Source organism: Mesoplodon bidens (assembly GCF_964165515.1).
Source record: "Mesoplodon bidens genome assembly, chromosome: 7".
Taxonomy (NCBI): domain Eukaryota; kingdom Metazoa; phylum Chordata; class Mammalia; order Artiodactyla; family Ziphiidae; genus Mesoplodon; species Mesoplodon bidens.
Genome location: NC_138164.1, coordinates 79,227,776 through 79,255,353, shown reverse-complemented (window position 1 = coordinate 79,255,353; position 27,578 = coordinate 79,227,776). Strand labels below are relative to the sequence as shown.

General features: G+C 37.6%; 1 protein-coding gene across 2 annotated transcripts in view; it reads left to right on the top strand.

The window, feature by feature from the left end:
- MRE11 (MRE11 homolog, double strand break repair nuclease) overlaps positions 1 to 27,578 on the top strand; it is a 73,095-nt gene that overhangs the window by 12,426 nt on the left and 33,091 nt on the right. For both annotated transcript variants that reach the window (XM_081240888.1, XM_081240889.1), the window contains exons 5-13: positions 3,746 to 3,833; positions 5,153 to 5,294; positions 8,173 to 8,287; positions 12,272 to 12,457; positions 12,942 to 13,113; positions 14,723 to 14,803; positions 18,836 to 18,962; positions 21,471 to 21,571; positions 22,792 to 22,965. In XM_081240888.1, coding sequence (XP_081097014.1) covers positions 3,746 to 3,833; positions 5,153 to 5,294; positions 8,173 to 8,287; positions 12,272 to 12,457; positions 12,942 to 13,113; positions 14,723 to 14,803; positions 18,836 to 18,962; positions 21,471 to 21,571; positions 22,792 to 22,965 — 1,186 coding nt within the window. The remainder of the gene's footprint in view (positions 1 to 3,745; positions 3,834 to 5,152; positions 5,295 to 8,172; positions 8,288 to 12,271; positions 12,458 to 12,941; positions 13,114 to 14,722; positions 14,804 to 18,835; positions 18,963 to 21,470; positions 21,572 to 22,791; positions 22,966 to 27,578) is intronic.

Genomic DNA, 27,578 nt, shown 5'->3' with positions numbered 1-27,578 from the left:
GTGTATCAAATCAACACATTGTATATCTTAAAGTTATACAATGTTACATGTCAATCATATCACAAAAAAGCTGGAAAAAAGAAAGTATATTATAATGCTACAATAATTTAAAAAGTGGTATGACTCATGAATTGATAGGCAGATAAGTGGAAGAGTATAGAAATTCCAGAAATAGCCACAATACATGTGGGAATTTAGTATTTGATAAAGGTGGTATCTCATATCTCCACAAAAAATATAGCTTATTCGATAAAAGAGCTAGAAGAAACTGTTAGACATTTTTAAAAAAAGATCTGGATGTGAAAAAGACTTTTCTAAGTATTAACACAAACCCAGAATCCATAAAAAAAAGATTGATATGTTTGTCTTTGTAAAAGTAAATTTCTGCATGGCAAGAGCCTCCCAAAGCAAGGTCAAAAGTCTGGGTTCAACCAGGAAGAATATTTGCAACTCATGGCAAATTACGGTCTAATTTTCCCAGTAGTTAATAGTTAATAGTTAAGTAGTCCTTTCAAGTCAATTAAAAAAAAATCCATGACTTAATAAAAAATAGGTAAAGAATATGGACATAGTTCATAGAAAAGGAAATAAAGTAGCATTTTAACATATTAAAAGAATATGAGGGGTTTCCCTCGTGGCGCAGTGGTTGAGAGTCCGCCTGCCGATGGGGGGGACGTGGATTCGTGCCCCGGTCCGGGAGGATCCTGCATGCCGCAGAGCGGCTGGGCCCGTGAGCCATGGCCGCGGGGCCTGCGCGTCCAGAGCCTGTGCTCCGCAACGGGAGGGGCCACAGCAGTGAGAGGCCCGCGTACCGCAAAAAAAAAAAAAAAAAAAAGAATATGAAAGATGCAAAATGAGTATACTGATATATTTTTCTCCTATAAGATTGCTATAGATCAGTAATTCTCAGTCCTGGGTACACATTATCATTACCTAAGAATCTTAAAAAATACTGATGCCCAGTCTCCAGGTCATTTAATCTCTCTGAGTGTGTCTTGGACATTGGTGGATCTTCAAAGATTCCTAGAAAATTCTAACATGCAGCTAGGGTTTAGAACCACTGGCATAGATTGAAAAAGCTTGATAATGTATTGGGTTGGCCAAAAAGTGCCTTCGGTTTTTAAGTAAAAATAAAAGACACATTTTTCATTTTCACCAAGAACTTTATTGAACAATGTATTCACCCTTTTGTTCCACTACCTTCTGCCATTTTTCAGGCAACTTCATAATTCCATCTTCCCAAAACTTTTTATCTTTTTGAGCAAAGAACTGTTCCAGGTGCCTTTTACAGTCTTCCAGGGAATTGAAATTTTTTCCATTAAGAGAATTTTGTAAAGATCTAAATAAATGGAAATCCGAAGGTGCAATGTCTAGTGAATATGGCAGATGAATCAGAACTTCCAGCCAAACTGTAACAGTTTTTGCCTGGTCATCAAAGAAACATGCGGTCTTGTGTTATCCTGATGGAAGAGTATGCGTTTTCTTTTGACTAAATCTGGATGCTTTTCATTCAGTGCTGCTTTCAGTTGGCCCAGTTGGGAGTAGTACTTGTTGGAATTAATCGTTTGGTTTTCCAGAAGGAGCTCATAATAGAGGACTCCCTTCCAATCCCACCATACACACAACATCACCTTTGGATGAAGACCGGCCTTTGGTGTGGTTGGTGGTGGTTCAGTTCACTTGCCCCACAATTTCTTCCCTTCCACATTATTATACATATCCACTTGTCATTGCCCGTCACAATTTGTTTTAAAAATGGAACTTTTCGTTACATTTAAGTAGAGAATCACATGCGGAAATACAGTCAGGAAGGTTTTTTTCGCTTAACTTATGTGGAACCCAAACATCAAAGCGATGAACATAACCAAGCTGGTGCAAATGATTTTCAATGCTTGTTTTGGATATTTTGAGTATGTCGGCTATCTCCCACGTGGTATAACCTTGATTGTTCCTAGTTAATGTCTCTATTTAATCGCTCTCAACTTCAACTGGTCTACCTGACCAGGGAGCATCGTCCAGTGAGAAATCTCCAGCACGAAACATCTCAAACCACTTTTGACACGTTCGATCAGTCACAGCACCTTCTCCACACACTGCACAAATCTTTTTTTTGCATTTCGGTTGCGTTTTTACCTTTCTTGAAATAATAAAGCGTAATATGCCGAAAATGTTGCTTTTTTTCTTCCATCTTCAGTATTAAAATGGCTACACAAACCTTCACCAATTTTCATAAGTCTTTTTTTTTAATGCACGCTGATATGACAGCTGTCACATACAATCTAACAAAATTGTTTCAAATGGAGTTAAAGACAACTAAGCGCCACTAGAGCCATCGTAGGGAAAAAACCGAATGAACCTTTTGGCCCACCCAGTATCTTGGTGGAGTAGGGGGAATTAGTCTCATGGATTACCATTGTACTATGAGTAAATCATACAACCTCTGTGGAGGGAAATTGGCAGTAGTTATCAGATTTACAGACGCACGCGTTCCTTTTGACCTGACACTTTCCTTCTAGATATTTTCCTATACGCTCACAAGGGCAACTTTGTACAAGATTGCTCACTGTAACAATATTTGTAAAACAAAAGGCTGGAAATAGTCTAAATGTCCATTGATAGGTAACTACTTAAACACATTATAATAATCCATGCAGTGTCCAGCTAAAATAAATCACAAGGAAGCTCTTTATGTACTGATATGGAATGATTTATAAAGTATGTAAAGTGATAAAGGCAGGGGGCAGAAATCTATATTGTGCTACCATTTGTTTAAGAAGGAAAATGTATTTATTTGCTTTACAGGTATAAGATATTTTTGCACAGATACACTAGAATTTCCTAATGTTATTTGCCTCTGAGAAGAGAAGCTTGGTGACTAGCGGCAAGAGTGGGTGGGGGGCTTCCCTGGTGGCGCAGTGGTTGAGAGTCCGCCTGCCGATGCAGGGGACACGGGTTCGTGCCCTGGCCCGGGAAGATTCCACGTGCCGCGGAGCGGCTGGGCCCGTGAGCCGTGGTTGCTGAGCCTGCCCGTCCGGAGCCTGTGCTCCGTAGTGGGAGAGGCCACAGCAGTGAGAGGCCTGCGTACCGAAAAAAAAAAAAGAGTGGGTGGGAAACTTTGAGTCATCCAGGTAGTAATTGTTTTTTTGTTTGTTTTTTGCGGTACGCGAGCCTCTCACTGCTGCGGCCCCTCCCATTGTGGAGCACAGGCTTCAGACGCGCAGGCTCAGCGGACATGGCTCACGGGCCCAGCCGCTCTGCGGCACGTGGGATCCTCCCAGACCGGGGCACGAACCCGCGTCCCCCCCATCGGCAGGCGGACTCCCAACCACTGCGCCACCAGGGAAGCCCAGAGCTGGAGTTTTTAATCTAGGTCTTTTGGATTCCAGAGTAGATGTATTTCTTCCCCTCCCACTTCTACAAATAAAAACCTTTTATAAAGGCTTTAAAAATTTTGAAAGCCTACTTCCTATTAATCAGATATTCACATCTTTCATACAGTTCATAAGCATCATATATTTGTATGGTTTTCTTTTAAACTGTAGTACTTTGAGATCTTTTGAAACTTGAATTGAAATGAACTGCTGCCTAGGATTTAATTTTATTAAAGCTCCAAACTAGTGGTCATTTGCCAGCTAAGGTCATCCAGTTTGCCTATAACTGTATTCATTTTTTGGAGGAGGATAATGGGGGAAACAGCTTTTGTCTCTTACAGAAACTTTTCTTTCTTTCTTTCTTTTCTTTTAAGGTTTCCATGGGTTAACTACGAAGATGCCAATCTCAACATTTCAATTCCTGTGTTTAGTATTCATGGCAATCATGATGATCCTACGGGGGTAATTATTGGGTTCTTAGTTTGTTGAAATTTTAGAAACAATCAGTTTAGTTTGTCTTTGGAAAGCATTCTTTCACTTCTTCCCAGCGATTTGTAGTCAAATTGAGTCAAAAGTTCAAATTGACTTTTTATCATTCATATAAGCTTTTATACTACTTTTTTGATAATTTTTAAAAATCTGGAATAATAAATGGCATGTGACATACACATTTATTTCAGAAGTGCCAAGGTTAACAATAAGTAACCAGAAGGAGGAATAAACACCTAACATTTGTATAATGCTTTACAGTTTACCAAGGGCTTTTGTATCTCTTATCACATAAATCTCACCTGTAGGAAATGAGGGTTTCATGAACAGTTTTAAATCTAAATTAGATCATCTTATTTTCTGTTTGATATGAAAGTACAGACTGTCCCTAGTTTATGAGGGTTCGACCTTAGATTTTTCAACTCTACAGTGGTGCGAAATGGATATACATTCAGTAGAAGTTGCACTTCGAAGTTTGAATTTTGAATATCTTTTTTGGGCTAACGATACGTGGGAAGATACTTCCGTGTGATGCTGGGCAAAGGCAGCGAGGCACAGCTCCTGATCAGCCACATGGTCACGAGGGTAAACAGTTGCTACACTTACAACCATTCTGTACTCATACAGCCATTCTGTTTTTCACTTACAGTACATTATTCAGTATATTACACAAGATACTCCATACTTTATTGTAAAAGTATTTATACTTTTGCCCAACTGTCGGCTAATGTACGTGTTCTGTGCATGTTTAAAGTAAGCTAGGCTAAGCTATAATTTTCGGTAGGTTAGGTGCTTTAACTGCATTTTTGACTTAACAGTATTTTCAGTTTGCGATGGATTTATTGGGACCTAAACCCGTTGTAAGTCGAGGAAGATCTTTAATAATAGGGGTCCTAAAATAATCTCAAAATATCTTTTTGTTTTATCTGGTCATTAATGTATTATAAATCACTACTTAGCTAGTCTTTTTTTTCTCACCTCTTAAGAGGTCTGCTTAATATGACAAGGCACTGATTTCATGGCTGTTTTTTATTTTTCAGTGGACAAGACATCATAAGTTTTGATGAAATGTTAACTGCATTTAGCATGTGATTCCAGTTGCAGTGGGTCACTTGTAATAGAAAAAAGATAGCGAATACTTTTATTATTGTAATTTTGTTTTGAGAAGACATTATCCTAATGTAGGTTTTTGTAACTACTATATAAAATATACTTTTAATAAGTAATAATATGATATGCAGATTACTTGTTTTTAGATATACATTTATATTATTTGAAAATATTTTGCATAGGCAGATGCACTCTGCGCCCTGGATATTTTAAGTTGTGCTGGATTTGTAAATCACTTTGGACGTTCAATGTCTGTGGAGAAGATAGACATTAGTCCGGTTTTGCTTCAAAAAGGAAGCACAAAAATTGCTCTATATGGCTTAGGTAAGATGGTTTTATTTTACTATTTATGTCAATAAATGTTTAAATTTTAAGCAGCTAGGAAATCAAATTCTGGAGTTAACTTTGCTGCTGTTTGGGGAAAAGTGAGGCAAATCTAATTATTCCTTATGGGTGACTTAAAAAAATGTAGGAAGCTTTTGGTAGAAATTTTTTAGTATTTTATAAGCACCAATAGTCCTTGATACTTTTTTTTTTTTTTTTTTTTTTTTTTGCGGTACGCGGCCTCTCAACTGCTGTGGCCTCTCCCGTTGAGGAGCACAGGCTCTGGATGCTCAGGCTCAGCGGCCATGGCTCACGGGCCCAGCCGCTACGCGGCATGTGGGATCTTCCCGGACCGGGGCATGAATCCGCATCCCCTGCATCGGCAGGCGGACCCCCAACCACTGCGCCACCAGGGAAGCCTGATACTTATTTTTAATAGAAGTTTTTGTGGAAAAATATTTTTCCTTTACTATCTATTTACTGTTTATTTTTTCTTTCTTTTAGACTCAGATAAAAATCCTGAACATTAGCATTTATACAGTAATTAGAAAAACTGCATTTTGATATCTTGGAAGTCTTTGAAAGTTCTAAAGTTTCACTGTCCAATACAGTAATCATGTAGATGCTGGGCACTTGAAATGTGGCTAGTCTGAATTGAGATATGCTATAAGTATAAAATACACATCAGAGTTCAAAGACTTAGAAAAAAATGTAAAATACCTTTGGTATTTGGGGTTAAATAAAATATCTTAAAATTAATTTCACCTGTTTCTTTTACTTGTTTTAATATGGCTACTAGAAAATTTAAAATTACATATTTGGCCCGTTTTAGTGGCTCACATGGTATTTTTATTAGACAGTGCTAATCTAGAGCTATCATCTACAATCCTCAGAAAATTTGCTTTATCAGCTTCACTATCTTCAATTTATTTAGTGTCCAGTAGGTAAAAGCTTGTTTTTGCTAGGCTTTATTCCATATGAATGGAAGACTATTTTTAGAGTGCATTCAAAGGCTGTTTTTTGTGTCTTCCTTGGATTATGTTCAGTTTGATTTGTTTTATGGATGCAATAGTTTTATTGATTTTGTTGTGTATAGACTATTATAAAAATTACACTTCACGTTAAACCAACCTTAAAGTACCGCAAGAGAAATTGAGAAAAAATTTCACGCTGTAGCCTCTACATAGTTTTTATTATTTTTTGAGTGACTTTAGTATAATAGAAGCCTTAGAAAATCTTATTTACTTCATTTCTCTTTGTGTATGTTTTTTAAAGAATAATTATGATGGATGGTTTATTTAAATACTTTCTCTAGGAAGCTTCTCTAGGAAGCTTATAGTCTTTGCCCAATTTTCATAATTTTGCCAACAAGTAGAAAAGCATCGTGGTTATCTATATTTTAGAGATACGGAAAATGAGATCAAGGAATTATGTCTGAGTTTGCAAGTGATAGAGCAGGAAGTGGAATATGCTTTTTTTAAAAAACTACTAACAAGTATTTTAATCACTGTAACGTTAGGGATCGTATCTGCATAAAATGGTTGATCCTCCTACTTTCAGACTAAGGACAGATCCCATTATGCCTCAGTCACTGCCAGAAGCAAACTGCTTCAGTCATCTATTTTCTCCCAAACTCTCATCTCATCCTGTTCTGTTTTCCTTAACTGGACTCTGTCTCTACCCTCCACCCACTCCTCTCACCCCAGCTCTGTATACTCTAGAGCTATTTTTAGTTAGTTAGCAGATTCACTCATTTCGTCAGTCTCTGAATGCTGCCTGTACTCTCTAACCCTCAGTGAAACTGAGTGGCCCCTGAGGTTACCGTGTCCCACGTAGTTCTCTCATGGCCTCTTATGGGCTTTAGGGCAGAAGGGGTGGAGGGCAAGTCACTGTTCTCCTTGCTTCCTACTGATACCTCCTTTCCTGCCTGCAAACACCCTTGAAGCTAATTGCCAACTGGCTAAATTGCCTTCTCCATTCCCTCAACTTTCTTACTTGCCTACCTTCCAATTTTGTCAGTGTTCTCAGTGCTTCGACACCCAAGTAGATCAACCTTCTAATGCCCTGGATTTTTTTTATGTCTTGGCTTTTTTGTTCCAGTTATATGTTCTGCATGCCACCATCTATTTCATTGGCCACACTAGGAATTCTTTTTAGATGCTAGACCCCTTCTAGCTCTTATACTTACGTGGTGTTGGCCTTTCTTCCCAGGCCTTCCCTAATCACTCCATAAAGTAGCAACCTTGTCCTCCCAGTAATAATCCCCATCTTAGCATCCTGACTTTTTTCCCTTTTATAATATTTAAAATTGCAATTTTCATGTTTAATTGTTTTTGTTGGCCTCCTTCACTAGACTAAGGTGATCCTTTGGGGAATAGGAAGAGTTATTTAAAAGTCATTAAATTATTAAAAAGCACAGTATTTTTATTTAAAACATAATATACATAAGAATTATTTTTAAATACATTTTTAATCTCATCCCCTGTAATATCTCTTCCTGTGTATTTTACAATGTATATGTTAAATCAAAAGTACATATATACTTAGAATAAATAAAGGGAGAGTGGGAAACAATATTATTAGAAATTTTAATAAGAATTTGAGAATAGAAAACTCAAATTTTTATTCCACATTTTCCAGATCTTGAAAGTATATATGCTTGACCTGGAAAACATTCTTCAAATGCAACTAACTGCTTAGCAGCTGTCAGGCATGAACCTGGAACACGTTCATTTGTAACTAATGATATCAGATTTCAAGTATCTCTCTAATAGGAAAATGAAATACTTAGAGAAGCACATAATTTAGAAGCAAAACATATTCGTTTTTTAAAACTGAGTAAGAAACCACTTTTAAAATAATGTAATATCCATTTCAGGATCCATTCCAGATGAAAGGCTGTATCGAATGTTCGTCAACAAAAAAGTAACAATGTTGAGGCCAAAAGAAGATGGGAACTCTTGGTTTAACTTATTTGTGATTCATCAGAACAGGTAAAAGTAGTCTCTGAAAATTTTTGAGTCAAGTATTGAGGTTCCCCAGATCTCTGTTTCCAAGCTTACCTATTTCAGTAAAATGCTCCTTATGCTTTGAAAGTTGTCAGTGCAGGATCAGGCAAGACTTCAATATGCATAGTGTGACTGCATCTTGAAATTGTTTTTAGTATATATTCATACTTACAAAGAATATTTCTAGCATATGGATAAGGTATACGAAGAACCATAAAATGAATAATCCTAAATTCAGAAAGAAGTGGAACATTACCAGTACCCTACCCTATGCCCTTCCCTGACCACATCTTTTTCCACAAACTCCGGAGGAAGCACTATCTTCAATTTTTATTTCATTTGTCCATAGCTTTTCTTTATTGTTTAATCACATACACATTCATTATGAGTATTTTTTATTTAGTTTTGGTATAACTGGAACACCATACTTTATATTTTGCAGTTGGCTTATTTTGTTCAACATTATGTTACTAAGATTCATCCATTTTGATGCTTAAAAGTGTAATTAATTTTCACTGATGTATACAGTTCAGCTTTCTCTCCTCTTAGTGAGTGTTTTGTGTTATTTCCAGATTTTTGCTTTTTTAAACCTTTTTGTTAGGAACATTCTTACAGATTTTTCTTGGTACATATATACAAGTATTTTTCCAGAATATTAAATATAGCTAGATCAACTTTCTTTTGTTAGTAGTTTTAAGAAATTTAATCTGTTGGCAGGGTGTAGGTTTGATTGAAAGGAATAGAGATTTGAAGAAGCAAGATTTATTATGTGATCATTATAGTAAAAAAAAGTGTGAGATGGTAACAGTGATGGTAGTGAGAATGATATGTAAGGGACAAAGCTGAGAAGTTATTAAGGAAGAATCTAAAGGGGTTTGGAGCCTGATTATATAATTTATTATTTATTGAACAGATATTTATTGACAGCAGAATACTCTGGTACTTACCCATCACTGGTACTTGGTGAAAGAAAGGCTTTAGGGGGCAGTCTTATGTTGCCTTATGTATATTCTTGAATAAACAGTGTGAGTTAAAGGAGGAGCAGTCCAGAGTTTTGATATGTGTGGTCTCCATATAACAAACTGGGAGTTTGTTCCTTCTCTTGCTGAGGGCTTTCCAGTTCTGCTACACTTTGTACTTTCCCAAGGTAGGGATAAGTCAGAAGGAACAATTATCAGCGATTCCAAGCCAGAATGAAAGTTTGGAATGGCAGCATTGGTAAGGGGAATGGGTAGTATAATGTTGGTATGGCTGGTTACTGGTGATGTTAATAATCTTGATCATTCAATTAAGGTGGTGTAGACCAGGTTTCTCCCCGTAGAGGTCCCATTTTCTACTTTGTAATTAATAAATATTTTGGGAAAAATACATTGAGACTATGTGAACATACTGTTTCAACTTAAACTTTTGCCCACAAATTTTAGCATCCATTGGTGGATCTTGTTTCCAGCAATTAATATTGTGGTGGTGTTTCTGATTTTTTTTTCCCTCATTCTTTTTATAATTATTGATTGAAATTCTTCTGTTAGGAAAATTTGTCCCTTCTCATTTATTTACTTATTCATTCATTCATTTATTTATGTTATTGTGGACTCAAGGATGTTTATTTAATTTTTTGAGTTATAATCCAATCCTTTATTTTTTTGATGTTGTTGTTTTTGTTGCTCAGGTTGTTTCAGCTCTGACCATTGAGAGCTTTTTTACATTGGCTTCTATGTCCTTTCAACATGCCCTCTTCCTTTTTATTTTTTGAGCATGTCCTTAACCTTCTAGTACCACAAGATGCTCCTGGCTCATCTTGTATTTTTCTCCTCAAGCCCTGGAATTAACCACTTCTCCAAGGAGCCCTAATTGCTTTTCTTGGAGAGTGGTATTTTGAAACCCAGATATGGCCACTAAATGTGCTTATTGCTACTGTGGGTCTCTTAGCCCTCATGACTAGAGTTAAAGAAATATATGTATATTCACTAATCCATGCATACATGTCTGTATGTATACATGTGTTAAAAAAAAAAAAACAAGCACGAGTTCATACTGATTCGAATCCAGCCCTACAGGATTCATTTTTGTCTTTTCTTATTTGTGACTTCTTTCTCTAACAGTTAGAAACCTCGATTGTATTATCTACGGTATGTTTACTTATTTTTTTCAATACTGGTTGACATAACAAAGTAATTTCAAAATTGCTGACCCATAGCCCTGTGAGAAACAAATTTGCCAGCTAGGGTACAGTGTTTGTATGTTATTTTAGTTCTTAGCCTTACTATATCTAGTCAAAAACACCACTTTCTAAAGTTACTTTGGTCAGTTCCTTTCCCCTCACCCCTTCATTGTGGTTATAAGAGTTTTTTTGTAATGCTGTTAGGTTCATTTGTCATCCTCTGCATTCTTAGGTACTTCTTTTGTTACTGTTTTCAGGGTCTTATAGAAAACAGGTTTTCTCATATTAAGCGAGAATTCTTGAGCCTTTTACATTTTATTTAATTTTCCATTTGTTTCTATATGTGGACCAGTTTCTTTCTCTTGCAGCAAAAGAAGGTAAACCCTGAGCAATTTTGTCATGCAAAATATTTCCACAAAGATGTTTTGATCAGCTTCTAGGTCACAAATCAGAGTCAGCCCACCAGCATAATCTTCCCTTTTCCAGTGCTCCATTAAAGCATAGTTACATCATGTCGTATTTGAGTTATTCTGCATTTCTTCAGTAATTGTGATAGGATCATAACGTTTTTTACATAAAAACATTTTTTACATAAATATTCCTAGACACATGAGCTTCTCTGATTTCACTTCCTGCTCTTCCTTGCATTCATTCTGCTTAGCCACGCTGGTCTCCTTGCTGTTCTTGAACTCACTGAATACCTTCCCACGTCAGCACCTCTGCCATCAGCTCATCCCTCTGCCTAGGACTTTCTTCCCATGCACACCTGATCCCTCCTCTAAGTTCTCTGCTCATTTGTCTCCTGTCAGAGATGCCTTCCCTGACCACCCTTTGTATAGTAGCCTCCCTTTTCCGTGTAATTTTTCCCTTTATTTTTCTTTATAGCACCTGTCACTACCTGACAAATTTTATATATGTGTGTGTGTGTGTATGTGTATGTGTATGCATATACGTAAACATATTGTATTATTGCTAATTTCCCCCACAATGAGCAAGGACTTTGTTCATTGCTATGTCTTCAGTATTTAGAAGAGACCTGGGAAACCTGACACATAGTAGACACACAGTAAATATTTGTTCAATGAATGAATGTCAGTTTGCCTTAAGTGAATGCTGATTGAAGTATTTGAACACTTTTACTTAAATTCTCAGTGATATAAATCAGTATTAGGGAAAACTTTTTTTTTTTGTCTTCCTCTCTTTGGGTTTTCACATGTTTTAATAATAGCAGCTAATCTAGGTATAAAATGAGAGTTTGAAAATCACATATTCATATAATATTTTATTTAATATTGAAAACTCTTATCTCTGTAAGACTGACATTCTCATTATTTTTATAGTCAGTAAAAGAAACATGTTATTAAAAAAATGATGGGACATATTTAGAGTTTTGACTTTATTTTACAAAGCTTAGACTAAACTCACTTCCCATTTTCTGTACTCTGGTATACACTCAGACCAATTTATAGGTTTTTACTATTTTTAGAGCTCATGCTTTTCTGACTTTCCCATAGGGGGAGTTATTCCTCTCTAAAGCCTTTAGTGATCTGTCTCTGTATGTAGAATTGACTGCTTTCGCTTTTGAGGCTTCTACTTGTCTGTGTCCTGCAAGTTTGTAAACCCTTTGAGGGCAGGAATTAGATACTGTCTTTGCATCCCCAATCCCTTGAAAGTTTCTGGCATATAGAAGGGATGTAATAAACCTTTAGTTAATGGAGAAAGAAAGATCTATACAGACTTATGTATTATGAAGTTTTTCTATATCTCTGGACATTTATAATAATTTATTTTTAAAAATCTTGGCATAGGAGTAAACACGGAAGTACTAACTTCATTCCAGAACAGTTTTTGGATGACTTCATTGATCTTGTTATCTGGGGCCATGAACATGAGTGTAAAATAGCTCCAACCAAAAATGAACAACAGCTCTTTTACGTATCACAACCTGGAAGCTCAGTGGTCACTTCTCTTTCCCCAGGAGAAGCTGTAAAGAAGTGAGTAATTATTATAGTTTTTAAATCAATTAAAAAAATTGCTATGATAATCTAACCATCTCATAGGCTCAAGGTACTGATGATGCTGTTATTTACATGATAGATTTATTCATAAAGATTGATCATTCAATACAGTCTTACTGTTTGCCCAGATTTTAAGCTATTTTCAACAGGAGAAGATCCCAATGGTATTAATGATTTTGCTGCTCATTAGGCCAATGCAAGGCTAATGTTTTTATTAATTAAATTTTAAATTAGAGTGCTGTAGGAAAAATGATGTATGAATGGATTTTATTTTGGGGAAGAAGAATGTTTAAGTTTTTTCCTGTGATACAACATTAAGATTAAATTACTAAAAACACTTTTTAAGGGTGTGATTTTATAAATAATTTGTAGAAATTTAGAAATATGATAGTTTTGATGTGCACATTTTCCTGAGGAAGTTTACAGTGTGACTATGCTTTCATTTCCCTCCTCATTTCAGACACGTTGGTTTGCTGCGTATTAAAGGAAGGAAGATGAACATGCAGAAAATTCCTCTCCACACAGTGCGGCAGTTTTTCATGGAGGATGTCGTTCTGGCTGATCATCCAGACATTTTTAACCCCGATAATCCTAAAGTAACCCAAGCCATACAAAGCTTCTGCTTGGAGAAGGTAATTCTTCTAGATAAAGGTCATTGAGATCTACTTTAGTTGAGAGGTTATTTACCTTGAATTAAATACTTCAGTAGTAGAGTAGAGGGAAGTCATTGTATTTGTTACATTCTCATGAAGCCTGTAAGGAACCATTGTTGTTTTATAAATGAGTTCAGTTGTATCAAATTTTTTTCTTTTTTATTTTTTTAATAGGGACTTCCCTGGCAGTCCAGTGGTTAAGACTTTGCCTTCCAGGGCAGGGGGAGCGGGTTTGATCCCTGGTCAGGGAGCTGAGATCCCACATACCTGGTGCCAAAAAACCAAAAACATAGAACAGAAGCAATATTGTAGCAAATTCAATAAAGACTTTAAGGATGGTCCACATAAAAAAAAAAAAAAAAAAAAAAAACTAACATCTTCCAGAGGGAGGAATGTTATAAATAGAAGAAACTTTGTTTAATTAAGCTCCTCTCCCAGGTCCTTTCCACCTTCTCAAAAACATATACGTAATCTTTTCTCTTTTTATCCTGATTTGATAATTTGTTCATTTTACTAATGAAAGCAGGCAGTGGCTTTGATTGGAGAACGGCAGGATGTTATGGTAGATGAGGAGAGCCTTAGCCTCTCTAATAATCTCCATTACGCTAATAATCTCTATCACACATCCCTTTCACCCTGAAATCTCCCTCCAAATAAAATCTTAAAATGTGTGCTATGCACCTTGTCACTTCAGTGTAAGTACCATACTTCCCACCATGCAGACTGCCATCCCTAAACCACTGCGGAAATTCTAGAGCCACTATGAAGTTGGGTGAATGCATTTAATAATATGGAACTTGACAGCTTAATAACATTAATTACTGATACTTATTCAGTTCTTACGCTGTGTAGGCTCTTCTGCTTCGCATTTTATTCTTATAAAAATCATGATAATGATAATGATAATTATCACTGATATTCATTGGCGGCGTATATATTCTGGACACTGTTGACAGCATTTTGCATTTAATCCACTGAATGATGCTATAGGTCTGTAGAGTCTACCATACACATTTTATAGAAAGAGGAGCTGATCCTTAGATAAAGTAACTCGCCCCGTGTCACAGCTTACTAGCAACATGTAACTCACATAACTGGAAAGTTTAAGAGTTTGCTGGTTTCAGAATGACTAGATCCAGAAACTCAAATTAAGTAGTTTTCTCTGTTTCTGTGTCTAGTTCTGTGCCACCCAGTCTGATGGTTTCTGTCTTAAGCTGTGCTATAAAGAAGGCATTTTCACGTGGTGGCCCACAGACTTACATTGTCCTTACAGCTGAAAGAATCATTTTTCCCCAGTAGTTCCAAATAAACCCCTAGCATTGAGTTTCCCTGGACTGAGGTCATGTACTTGTCCCTGAACCCAATCTCTGAGGCCAGGGAGATGGAAAATGAATGGATTGTCTTGGCTTAGTCAGGGAGCCCGGGGTCTCTCAATCTTGGCACAATTGACATTTTACTGGGTAACACTTTGTTGTGGGAGCTTGTTCTGTGCATGGTAGGGTTTTTACAAGTCCTCTCTGACCTCAACCACTAGATGCCAGCCAGTAGTACCTCTTCCCTCTAGACATGACAATATCTTTATTTTGAGATTGAAGAAATGCTTGAAAATGCAGAACGGGAACGTCTGGGAAATTCTCGACAGCCAGAGAAGCCTCTTATACGACTGCGAGTAAGTCCTCTTTAGATAAATTCAACGTTATTGATTTTCAGAGGAGAGTATTGTACAGTTTACGTGGATTTTTTTGTAAAAGTACCAAAGAGAGAACGTATAGTAAGAAGAGCAGTCATCATTGGTGGAAAGAATAATAAAGCAGCCAGGATTTGATTTAATCATAGTTTCATTTTGATAGGTTTGGTTTTTTTTTTCTCTTATTTTTCTCATTTTCTAAATAGTCTATTGTATTTGATACGTTGGCTGTGCTCTCTGACTTCGTTTACTGTTCCCTTCTCTCCCTCCCTTCCAGACACTTGGCCTTCTTGTAATTCCTCAGATGCATCAGGCATGCTCTCTCCTCCTCCAGATCTGCTCAGATGTCACCTCAGTGGGCCCCAGCCTAATTAAGATTGCAACCCCCATACCCTCTCTCCAACACTCCTGATTTCACTTCCCTTCTCTACTTTTTCTTTTCTTTTTTTCCCACGGCACATCCTCCTAACCTACTACACCCAATTTATTTATTTTGGTTATTTTTTGTCCTCAGTTACAAAACTATCAGCTCTATAGAAGCACGGAACTTTGTGAATCTTCTTAACCAATGTATCCAAAGATCCCAGAACAGTTCCTGACACATAACAAGTGCTTGATAAATATGTGGAAAGAATTGATAAGTATTTGAGACTATTAGAAAAGTCTAAGAAATTGAAGTGTTTCCTGTGCCTATAAGCCTGCTTATCTTTTCTATCATGATATATACAAACAAACAAACAACAACAGACATTTTTTATTTGCCCCTCTGCCTCTCCCTTCTCCTAGCTCCTGCCCTTTCTGATTTTCTTTCAAAAAAATACATTGTCTATATTGCTCATGTAATATTCTCTTCCTCAATCCACTATGATCAAGGTGGAATTCCACCATCTAAGGTGGAAAAGATGACCTTCAATTGTCAAATCCCGTAGACTTTTGTCATCTTACTGAATCACTCTTCGGCATTCTCTACTACAAATGATGTTTGTCCCTTCCTGTCTTTCAGTTAGCCCTCTGTTCAGTCTAGGCATATGGTCACTTATAGAATGACAATTCCCAAATTTTTTTTTTTTTTTTTGTGGTACGCGGGCCTCTCACTGTTGTGGCCTCTCCTGTTGTGGAGCACAGGCTCCGGACACGCAGGCTCAGCGACCATGGCTCACGGGCCCAGCCGCTCCGCGGCACGTGGGATCCTCCCGGACCGGGGCACGAATCCGTGTCCCCTGCATCGGCAGGCGGACTCTCAACCACTGCACCACCAGGGAAGCCCGACAACTCCCAAATTTTGACCTCCAGCTTAGACCTCCTTGTTGAGGTCCAAGAGTCCTTCTAAAGCCTTGTACTTAAGGGGTGCAGCCCTCAAACCGGCAACATTGGCATCACCTGGAAAATTCTTAAAAATACAGAGTCTCAGGATCCACATTAACCCTACTGAATTACATTTTTTTTCACTGAATTACATTTTAAGGAGATCCCCAAGATATTTATATGCATATTAAAATTTGAGAAGCCCTGGGACATAGAGTGTGAAGGTAAACAGTACATTCTAGAACCAGACTGCTTGGGTTTGCTTCTGACTCTGCCACTAGCTATATGACCTTGAGCCACTGGATCTCTTGTCCCTTGGTTGTACTTCATAGATTTACAAGATCTAAATGAATTTAGTAATCTGGCCCCTTCTCTCTATCCCGTTGGCATTGCTGTAGCTGAGGCCTGATTCTTACCTGGCCTGTAGCCGACTGCCTGACTCTGCCTCCAGTTTCCCCCTCTCCCCACCTCTAGCCTCTCCACACTAATGCCAAGATCATCTTTGGAAAATACGATCTTGCATACCTTTCTTACTGAAAACGACTTAATGATTTCCTAGCTCTAACAGGAACAAGTCTAAACTCTTGCATGGCATTCAGAAGGTTTACATGACGTGGTCTAAACCCACCTCTCTGCTTCTATCTCATTTCCTGCCAGCACCTCCTAAGCTCCAGTTATACTGGACTAAATGTTGATGTTTTCCTAGGCCCAGTGGAGTTTATTTCACTCTTTGGAACGTTTGCCCATGCTGATCTTGCTGCGTGGAATGCACTTCTCTCCTTCTTTCGTAATATCCCCTTTAACACCCACTTAAAGCTTCCCCTCTTTGAAAGAAGCCTTTCTTGACTTCCCTTCAGAGTCGTTGTTTCTTCCTTTGTGTCCTCAGTCTACTTTGTACATACTTCTTTTTTTTTTTTTTGAGTTTGCCAAGAAAGAGAATGGCTTTATTACATCTCACTATCAGATGTAATAAAATGTTATATATACGTATATATGTAATAATGTTTTATTAAATAATTTTTTAAAGTTTTTTTTTTTTGGCTGCACTGCACGGTGTACATACTTCTTACAGCACCATCACATTCTGCTTGCAATTACTTCTTTACATATTTTATCTTCCCGGTCAGCTTGTGGATTTCTTCACAACCAAGCTGCTGTTTTACTTATGGTTGTACCCCTGGCCCTTAGCAGAGTGCCTACACATTGTGGACACTCAGTAACGTTTGCTTAGTGAACGAGTTTTGCGACTTTTAGGAGCAGAAAATTACAAATAAAGCTAGGCTGGAGTACAGTTGTTAAAAATGTCTAAAGAGTTTTGGGGAGGCCCAATAGCTTGAGCATTTGGCATTTTCTGTTTTAGAACATGGCAGCAGCTGTAGAGATGGTCTGGGTAACAGAAACATAGTTGCTTCGGGGGAACCACATAGTTCTTTTCATCAGGGCAAAAGGTCCCATGTTCCTCATCTGTGTCTGCCTGATACCATTAGAACCAACCAGACTTGAATTGAAAATTGGCATTCCTTTTTCTAAACACACTAAATTATTAATTCATTAAGGAAACAAAAGAACAAATATTTTCACGTAACTAGTATTCCTGAAGTACATTGTGTTGGCTAGAGGATGCTCACTGATTCACTAATGCAGTGAGCAAATGTATGTTGAGTACCTTCTTGCTGCATGCTGGTGGGCGGGGAGGGGGGCCACAGCGATAGTAAAATAGACGATGGTAAAATAGACGAGGGTTACAGGAGGTGGAGGTGTGAGGAGAGACACAAGAAACAAATAGCGAATACATGAATAAACTCTTAGCTAGTGCTAAGTGTGATGAAGAGTGTAAGTGGGGTGGAGGTTAGGAGTAATCTGGAAAGGCTGGTGTGGTACAATGCTGATTCCCAGAGCATACTTTGAGAACAGCTAGTTAGGAGAACAATTATATCTCTTAGAAATAGATGTAGTATTTTTCTTTGTAAAGAGCTTGGTACCACCATAGACTTCTTTAGAAAGAGCCTGCCTTAAGAGCAATTATTAATTCTTTTATAAATAGAAACAGTCGGTCCTCTGTACCTGCACTTCTGCATCCACGGATATGGAGGGCTGATTGAACGCCACCATTTTATATAAGGGACTTGAGCATCCACAGATTTTGGTGTTCTTAGGGATCCTGGAACCAACCCACTGTGAATACCGAGGGATGACTGTACTGTGTTTTGAAGGAAGGTGATCATTTCTCAAAGCTCACAGACTAGCTTCTTTTCTTCCATGGATTTTCCCAGCATTTATTTTTGTCTAGTGTAAAAGCTTATCCCTACATGATAGACCAATTAACAAATGCATCTAGGGGCAGCATTTTGTTTTGGTAGAGAATCTCCTTCTGTTTTAAAAGTTTTAAAAAATTTGTTTAGAAATTTCACGTCCTTTTCAGATGATATTCCTGGTACCTAGACTGCTAGTTTTATCATGGAGAGATGTAATTTTCTGACATTGTGGGAATTCTTACTGTATGTTGATTCCATCAAACAATGTTCTGCATAAGCGTAAACCTTTGAAGTTTTATTTTCTCAGTAGAATAAATGGTATAACATCATTATGATCTTTAAAATGAATTGTGGAACATTAACATATAAACTTAAAAGTATTACACATAAACATGAATACTGAAATTGGTGATCTGTTTTTTCCTAGCCTTCATAGCTTATTCTGTATTTCCAGGTGGACTATAGTGGAGGCTTTGAACCGTTCAGTGTTCTTCGCTTTAGCCAGAAATTTGTGGACCGGGTAGCGAATCCAAAAGATGTTATCCATTTTTTCAGGCGTAGAGAACAAAAGGAAGACACGGGTAAGCTAGTTGTCTTTACAAATTAAAAACTGCTCTTATAGGCTTCGCATAAATCAATCTCTAGTAAAAGTACAAAACAATAATGGAAAATGTTTTATTATGATTCTTTCTAATATCTCAGACAAATAAACTGATAGTTGGAATAATTAAATCACTTCTAAAAATTAGATAGCAATCATTTGTAAACTTGTGGATATCAATAAAGAAATGAAGTCTTTCGTAGTTTTTTTAAAACGTGCTGCTGATTAACAACACACTTTAGAGATAAAGTGTTTAAATATCTATTATTTACTATACATTATTAATGTTCAGAGAATATACTCTCAAATTTTGCAGGGCTAAATATTTCAACTTTACAGTGTACAGTGATTTAAGAAGACTCCAGTCTTTTGAAATAAGAGGTGTCCCAGAATATTAAAAAGATACGTACTTACGGGCTTAAGTTTGATGTTTCTGATGATCAGATAATTAATTTCCAATCAAAGTTCATAAAAACGAATTGCCCTTATTTTAGCATTTATCAAAAACAGGTCATCTGACTGAAACAGTGCTTCTTCTTAAGAAGTTTTGGTCCTTTTAAATACAGAGGCTCATCTCCTTAGAGCTATCGAGTCAGAATTTTCATAGAAAAATATAGCCCTTGTTTACATGTATGCTACCTTGATTTTTATTAACCCCGATTTAATGGGCTTCTGTTTTTCGTAGTGAAATTGTGATCACAATGGTGTGTGCTGTTAATTCAGCCTGAAACAGTCATTTGGATATTTAAATGGAGCTCATAGAATACTGTTTTGGGGGGGGGAAATCCATATCAGAGAATGATATTTTTATGCTATGAATTTTTTGGGTGTAGCATTTGTGAGAATGTGGAGTATAGAACCTAGTACCTTATGTTACTTGAGTTTCATCCATTGTCAGTTTTGTTCTGATGATCCCTTTTTTGTTTAAACATTAATTGCTGAATGGGAACAATGACCCTTTTGTATATCTTATTGGAAGCATGAAATTGTTGTTTTGGCCAGCTCTGCTACTTTAACTACATGTGTGACGTCATGCAAATTACGTAATCTCTGATGTTTTGTTTTCTTGTCTACAAAATCAGGATAATAACTGTGCCTGCCTCACAGGATTGTTGTGAGGATTAGATGATATACTGTGTGTAAATGGTCTTAACATAGTGTCTGGCATAGTAAAATATAGTAATCATATTTATGAAGTAATATTAATTCTCCTGTCTTGAAATCCAAAAAAGATTTCTATGCACTTGTCCTCACCACTTTGTAAGAGGCACACTGAACTTTGTGCCTCTTTACCCCCTAAGCCATTGCATAAACTTTTCCCTCTGCCTAAAATACTTTTTCTTTTTCCTTTTTTGCTTAGTAAGTCTTATTCATTCTGCAAGTCTTTTTTTTTAAATTAATTTATTTATTTGTTTTTATTTTTGGCTGTGCCGGGTCTTAGTCATGGCACGTGGGATCTTTGTTGCAGCATGCAGGATCTTTAGTTGCAGCATGCGGACTTCTTAGTTGCAGTGCAAGTCTTGAGTCAAATGATAACTGCGTTTGCTATCTGCATGTTATTTTCAGCTTTCTTTGAGAAGAATTAATTTATTTCTTCTCTGTGTGTCATATTTTCTGTGCTTACCTCTGTTGTAGCACTTACCATCTTCTATTGTAATCATTTGCTATTATGGGCGGCATCCTGTCATTTTATCATTGTGTTTTCCACACCAGATCACACACGTGCTAGACAGTTAATATTCATTTCCCTGACAAAGGTTATGAGCAGAGCACCTACTGGACCCTATGCTTTTTGACTTCTTGCCCAGTATTCTTTTTATTCTGTACCTGCTGTTTTTTGAGACAACCATCCTGCCTAGGAATGCAGCAAATGTGCTTTAAACCTACTTCCCATTTGTCTCACAGAATATTAAGAAGATTTGTGTTTAATGGCCAAGATTTAATTAAATTAATAATTTTTGCTGTTTCACCAAGGACATGCTTATGTGAAACTGGCTTTTTGTTGTGTCTTGTTTTGAACTGTGAGCACGAAGTGATGACACTCAGTAGAACTCAGAGACACTGCCTTGACTCATCCCAAGGCACCGGCAGTTTTACCCACGACTACTTTTGTATCATCAGTGCAAATGTCAATACGGTGGAAGAGATAAATAACGTCTTAGTATTTTTATGAAAGTATGTTTGACCTTAAGCCCCCTGAACCAGTATGGGGGACTCCCAGAGATCTGTGGACCACTGTGTGAGAACAGCTCCAAGAGACATACTACTTGGAGATTTGGAAAAGAAATATGGACTTTGGGGAAATGACTCTAGATATTAGCAAAAATGACATATTTTTGCCTCAAAATTTACTGGGTTGAGCAAACTGACAGTTGATAAAGTTTGGCCATACCTCCTTCACTGACAGCAACCTTCAGTGAGTTTGGTCACTTTAACATTAAAAGAGAAACTGCTACTTTTTTTTTTTTCATGGACTTCTTTTTTCTAGGAGAAGAGATCAACTTTGGGAAGTTCATCACAAGACCTTCAGAAGGAACAACTCTAAGGGTAGAAGACCTTGTGAAACAGTATTTTCAAACCGCAGAGAAGGTAATTTCTTAGTTACAGTTCTCAGTTTGGATAATGGCTATCTTATAATAACAGATTTTAATTTAAGATATGTGTAATTGATAGTTTAAACAAAATGAATCCTCAGTGTCTCCATGAAGTAAGCAGGGTGACAATTACATTCATTTATAGTTATTACGTATCAAGAAAAATAAGTGCTTAATGTCAGTCATTAATATTGTTATTATTGTGTCTATTATTGTCAGTGTTGTTATCCTCTTTCTTTATATCACTACTACCTAAGTCTGAATCCAGGATTTAATTTTCTTGCATCTGGATGTAATTTCAGAGTTACTTTATTAATAAGCCACTGGATGGTGAAGCTATTCTTATTTTTGTGGGTATATGCCACTTTGAGATCCTCTGGTTGTATTAGCTTCCTATAGCTGCTGGAATAAATGTCCACAAACTTAGTGGTTTAAAACAACACAGGTTTATTACCTTACAGTTTTGTAGATCAAAAACCAGACACTGGTCTCACTGGACAAAAACTGAGATGTTTTCAAGGCTGTGTTCCTTTCTGGAAGCTGTAGGGAAGATTCCATTTCCTCATCTTCTCCAGCTTCTGGAGGTACCTGTGTTTCTTGGCTCCGGGCCACATTCTTCCATCTTCAAAGCAAGCAATGCTGGATCTGTCTGGCCGTCATTTCCCCGGATACTTCTCTGTGACTCCCTTCTTTGGTCTCCCTCTTCTATTTTCAAGGATGCTTGTGATTACACTGGGCCCACCTGGATAGTCCCTGATAATCTCCCAGTTTTGTAGCCAGCTGCTTAGCAACCTTAGTTCCATCTGTAACCTTAATTCTCCTTTGCCATGTAACATATTCACAGGTTCCAGAGATTAGGATGTGGACATCTTTAGGGGCCATCTTTCTGCCTACCACACTGGTTAACCTGCTCTCTTAGTCATCAGCTGCTGTTTCTGGACTCTGTGTCCCAGCCTCGCAGGCCTCTGCATTTTCACAAGTCCTATACTCTACTCCTGTTTCTTGTTTTTACTTTGCTTTTTCTGACCCTTAATATTTATCAGTAGGCTTAATTACCATCAATTGATTTATTTTGCTTTGCTGTGTTTTCCCTCCAATAACTAGATAACTTTTTTGTCTTTTTCTCTGGTAAAATTATTCTGTAATTTTCCTTGCTTATACAGAATTGTTTTGTAAGGAAGATGCTGCATCCAGTGATTTATATGTCTCTTACAGAACGTGCAGCTCTCACTTCTAACAGAAAGGGGAATGGGTGAAGCAGTACAAGAATTTGTGGACAAGGAAGAAAAAGATGCCATAGAGGAATTAGTGAAATATCAGTTGGAAAAAACACAGCGATTTCTTAAAGAACGTCATACTGATGCCCTAGAAGATAAAATCGATGAAGAGGTGAGTAACTAATTTGGGGTGGAAAATCTATTATTTAGATAGTCTCTCCTTAAGAGTAGCTCTAAGTTTCTTTCTGGTAAATCACTAACTCCACTGATTTGTTTAGTTTCCTCATCTATAAAATTGAGATCATAAAGTGAGGATTAAATTAGAAAATGTCTAATAAGTGTCTAGAACAGAGTCTCAAATATGATTGATACCCAGTGAATGTTAGTTTTGTTCCCCATAGCTAGTATCTTCTCTTGAAGATCATGAAAGTGCTTTAAAATGAACCTCATAGGGTGAAAATGTCTGCTTATCTCAATTTTTTATTAAGTTTTGATTGAGATTTTGAATTTCACCTAGGAAATGCAGTCCCTCTGAGCATAAAAGCAGAGGAAAAGCTCTTTAGATTTGACTACATAAAATTTTTAAATATTTGCATGTCAAATTGTCAAAAAACAAAATGAGAAGGTATCGACATGGAGAAAATATTCATATGTGGGCAGAACAAAAGGTTAATATTCTTACTACATTAAAGGGCTCTTATGAATCTTAAGAAGACTATTAAAGATTTCAATAGAATATTGAACAGAGGACCTGAATAGGTGTTTCACAAAAGAAATATAAATCGCTAATAGGCGAATGAAACTGGTATTTAACCTAGGATAATCAAAGAAGCTCAAATTAAATGTATTTTTTATCTGTCAAAGTGGCAACAATTTGAGAAAGATAGTACTCTGCTGGTAGGAGTATCAGAGTTTGAACAGCTGCACTGAAAAGCATTTTTGCCTTCTTAAGCATGTCAAGAAGCTTAAGATTTGTCCTTTAACTCAGCCCTGGGAGATTTTCCTAAGACAATAATGAGATAGAGATTAGAATGGGGAGTTAATTTATGTCAGTGTTATCTGCAGTGCGGAAAAGTTGGAAATGTTTTAGTAAAATAAATATTGGCACATACATAGTATGGAATACTATGCAGCTATTAAAAATTACACTTGGGCTTCCCTGGTGGCACAGTGGTTGAGAGTCCGCCTGCCGATGCAGGGGACACGGGTTCGTGCCCTGGTCCGGGAAGATCCCACATGCCGTGGAGCGGCTGGGCCCGTGAGCCACGGCTGCTGAGCCTGCGCGTCCGGAGCCTGTGCTCCTCAACGGGAGAGGCCACAACAGTGAGAGGCCCGCGTACCACAAAAAAAAAAAAAAAAAATTACACTTTTGAAGAACATGGAAAAGTATTTTCAGTGTTAAGTGGGAAAAGAATTCCAAAGAGGTAAAACTATACACAATGTGATCCCAGTTATTTTTATTTTATATGTGAGTGGGTGCATGTATGCAAAGAATGGAAAAAGATATTCCAAACATTATCAGTGGTTATGCTCAGGTAGTGGGATTATAGGGGATCATTTTCTGTATTTTCCAAATTCCCTCTAAGCAGAAGAACAAAATGTTATTTTTAAAACTCATTCCCTTTTACTTTTAATTTTGTGCTTTTAGTCATTTAACATGATTCTTTTAAAGCCTTATGGTGTCAACTAATGTAAAACCGGTAATATTAAATGCCAGGTACTTCCACAGGGAAGGCAGATAATCCACAGTCTAAAACTACTTACTCTGTGGCTCTGGGTGTGTTAGGTTCATAAATTTTTAGCATGGGTGGATTTGTCAGTCAAGTGCCATAAATATAACATGACCATACCCCCTAAATATAAAATGCAAAACTGTAAAACTCCTAGGAGATAACATAGGAGAAAACCTAGATGACCTTGTATATGGTGATGACTTTTTAGATTCAACATCAAAAGCACGATTCATGAAAGAAGTAATTGATAAGCTAGACTACACTGAAATTAAAAACTTTTGCTCTGCAAAAGACAACGTGAAGAGAATGAGAAGACACGCCACAGACTGGGAGAAGATAGTTGCAAAAGACACATTTGATGAGGGATTATTATCTAAAATATACAAAAACTCTTAAAATTCAACAATAAGAAAATTTAAAAATCCAATTAAAAAATGGGCAAAAGGGCTTCCCTGGTGGCACAGTGGTTGAGAGTCCTCCTGCCGATGCAGGGGACACAGGTTCGTGCCCCGGTCCGGGAAGATCCCACATGCCGCGAAGCGACTGGGCCCGTGAGCCATGGCCACTGAGCCTGCGCGTCCAGAGCCTGTGCTCCGCAACGGGAGAGGCCACAACAGTGAGAGGCCCGCGTACCGCCAAAAAAAAAAAAAAAAGGGGCAAAAGACCTTACCAGACCAAGGAAGGTAGTCAGTTGGCAAATAAGCATATCAAAAGATGCTCTACATCTTTTGTCATTAGGGAAATGCAAATTAAAACAAGGAGATATGCCACTACATACCTGTCAGAACAGCCAAATTCCAGAACACCTACAACACCACGTGCTGGTGAGGATGTGGTGCAGCAGGAACTCTTAGATTGCGAGTGGGAATGCAAAATGGTGCAGTCACTTTGAAAGGCAGTTTGTCAGTTTCTTATAAAAGTAAACATACTCTTCCCATACTCTCCAGCAGTCGTGCTCCTAGGTATCTACCCAAAGGAGTTGAAAACTTATGTCTAAACAAAAACCTGCACATGATATTTATAGCAGCTTTATTCATAATTGCCAAAACTTGGAAGCAACAAAGATGTACTTCAGTAGGTAAATGAATAAGTAAACTGTGAAACATCTAGACAAGGGAATATTATTCTGTGCTAAAAAGAAATGACCTATCAAGCCATTAAAAGACATGGAGGAACCTTAAGTGACTATTACCAACTGAAAGAAGCCAATCTGAAAAAGTAACTTAATGTATGATTCCTGCTTATGTAACATTCTAGAAAAGGTCAAACTATGGACATAGTACAAAAATCAGTGGTTGTCAGTGGTTGGGCAGGGATGGGATAAGGGGATGAAAAGGTGGATTCACAGAGGATTTTTAGAACAGTAAAACTACTCTGTATCAAACTGTAATGGTGGGTTATACATGTATACATGTCATTATACATTTGTCCAAACTCATAGAATGTACACCACCAAGAGTGAACCTTAAGGAGTTTAGGTGATATGGAGTATGGAGTGTCAGTATCGGTTCATCAGTTATAGCAACTGTACAGTTCTGATGGGGGATGTTGATATTAATAGGGGAGGCTGTGCATGTATGGGACAGGGCTATATGGGAAACCTCTGTGCCTTCCTTTTAATTTTCTGTGAATCCAAGCTCCTCTAAAAAAGTAAATAAATAAAACATACAAACCCTCCTTCCCACCCTCCACTCCCCAAAATGATCATCCACACCTGGAGTGACATCATGACTTTTGAGAGAGAGAGAGAGAGAGAGAGTGTGTGTGTGTGTGTAGCATGGTAGCTAAGAGTATGGACTATAGACCAGATGACTTTACTCACTATGGAACCGTCAGTGAAGTATTTAACCTCTCTGTGCCTCAGTTTCCTCATCTATGAAATGGGGATAATAGAACCTCATTCAAGGTTGTTGTGAGGATTAAAAGAATACATGTAAGCCCTCAGTACACTGACATATAATGCCTGCTCGGTAGTTTTACTCTGACGCTCATTTCTCTTCTGTGAATGGCTCAGTGCTTTTGATATATCACATGCCACCTCGAGCACTGTTACATGCTGTGCCGTCTTTTAAAATAAATATTATTCCTGTATTCTTCCCCTTCTACTGAATCTTAACTGCTATTTCTTTCAACAAAACTCTGGAGCCTAGATCCTATTTCCCTTTCGCTGGTATTCTATTTCTTTTTCCCTCTTTTATAGCAGAATTGCTTCACAGAGTTTTCTGTATTTGCTGCCCAGATTCTTCGCCTTCATTTTTCTCTTAAATCCATCTGTTCAGGGGTTTCGATCCCCTCTTTCCAGTGAATTTACTCTTGTCAAAGCACCAGTGACCTCCAGTGCTAAATCCATTGTCCGTTCTGCATCTTAAATCTCACTTGACCTCTTCTTAAAACCTTTTTTCCATTGGCTTTCAGGGCTCCACACTCCTCTGGTTTTCTTCCCAGCTCATTGTGTATTCTCAGTCTCTGTTGATTCCTCTCACCCCTCCAGCCTCTTAAGTTGGAGTCTCCAGGACTCGGTCCTTGGACCCCTTCTTCATCTACATATTCCTTTTGTATTCTCACTCAGCTTCCTGGCTTTAAATACTGTCATCTGGTGATGACTTTTCAAAAGTCTAGCCCAAACCTCTCCTCTCAACTCAAGGCTTATGTAGCCAACAACCTGCTAGACCTTCCACTCGGATGTTTAAGAGACCTCTCCAACTTCCAACATTCCCAGTCTGAATTGCTGAACCTTAGTCCCTCTCTACCTGTAGGGTTCTAGTGGAAGCACTATTCTTTCATTTGCTCAAGCAATAAACCTTGAAGTTATCCTTGACTCATCTTTTTCTGTCACCTATATCCTGTCTGGAAATCCTTTAACTCTACCTTCAGAATATATACAGAATGTGACTATTTCTCACCACCTTCATCTCTATCAGTGGTCCAAGGCCTGGCCATTTCTCCCCTAGATTACTCCTGTTGCCTCCAAACTGGTCTCCCTGTTTCTGCCTGTGCTTTTCCTCCACACTCTGTTCTGTCCTCAGCTCAGCTGAGCTGTTGGTGATCTTAA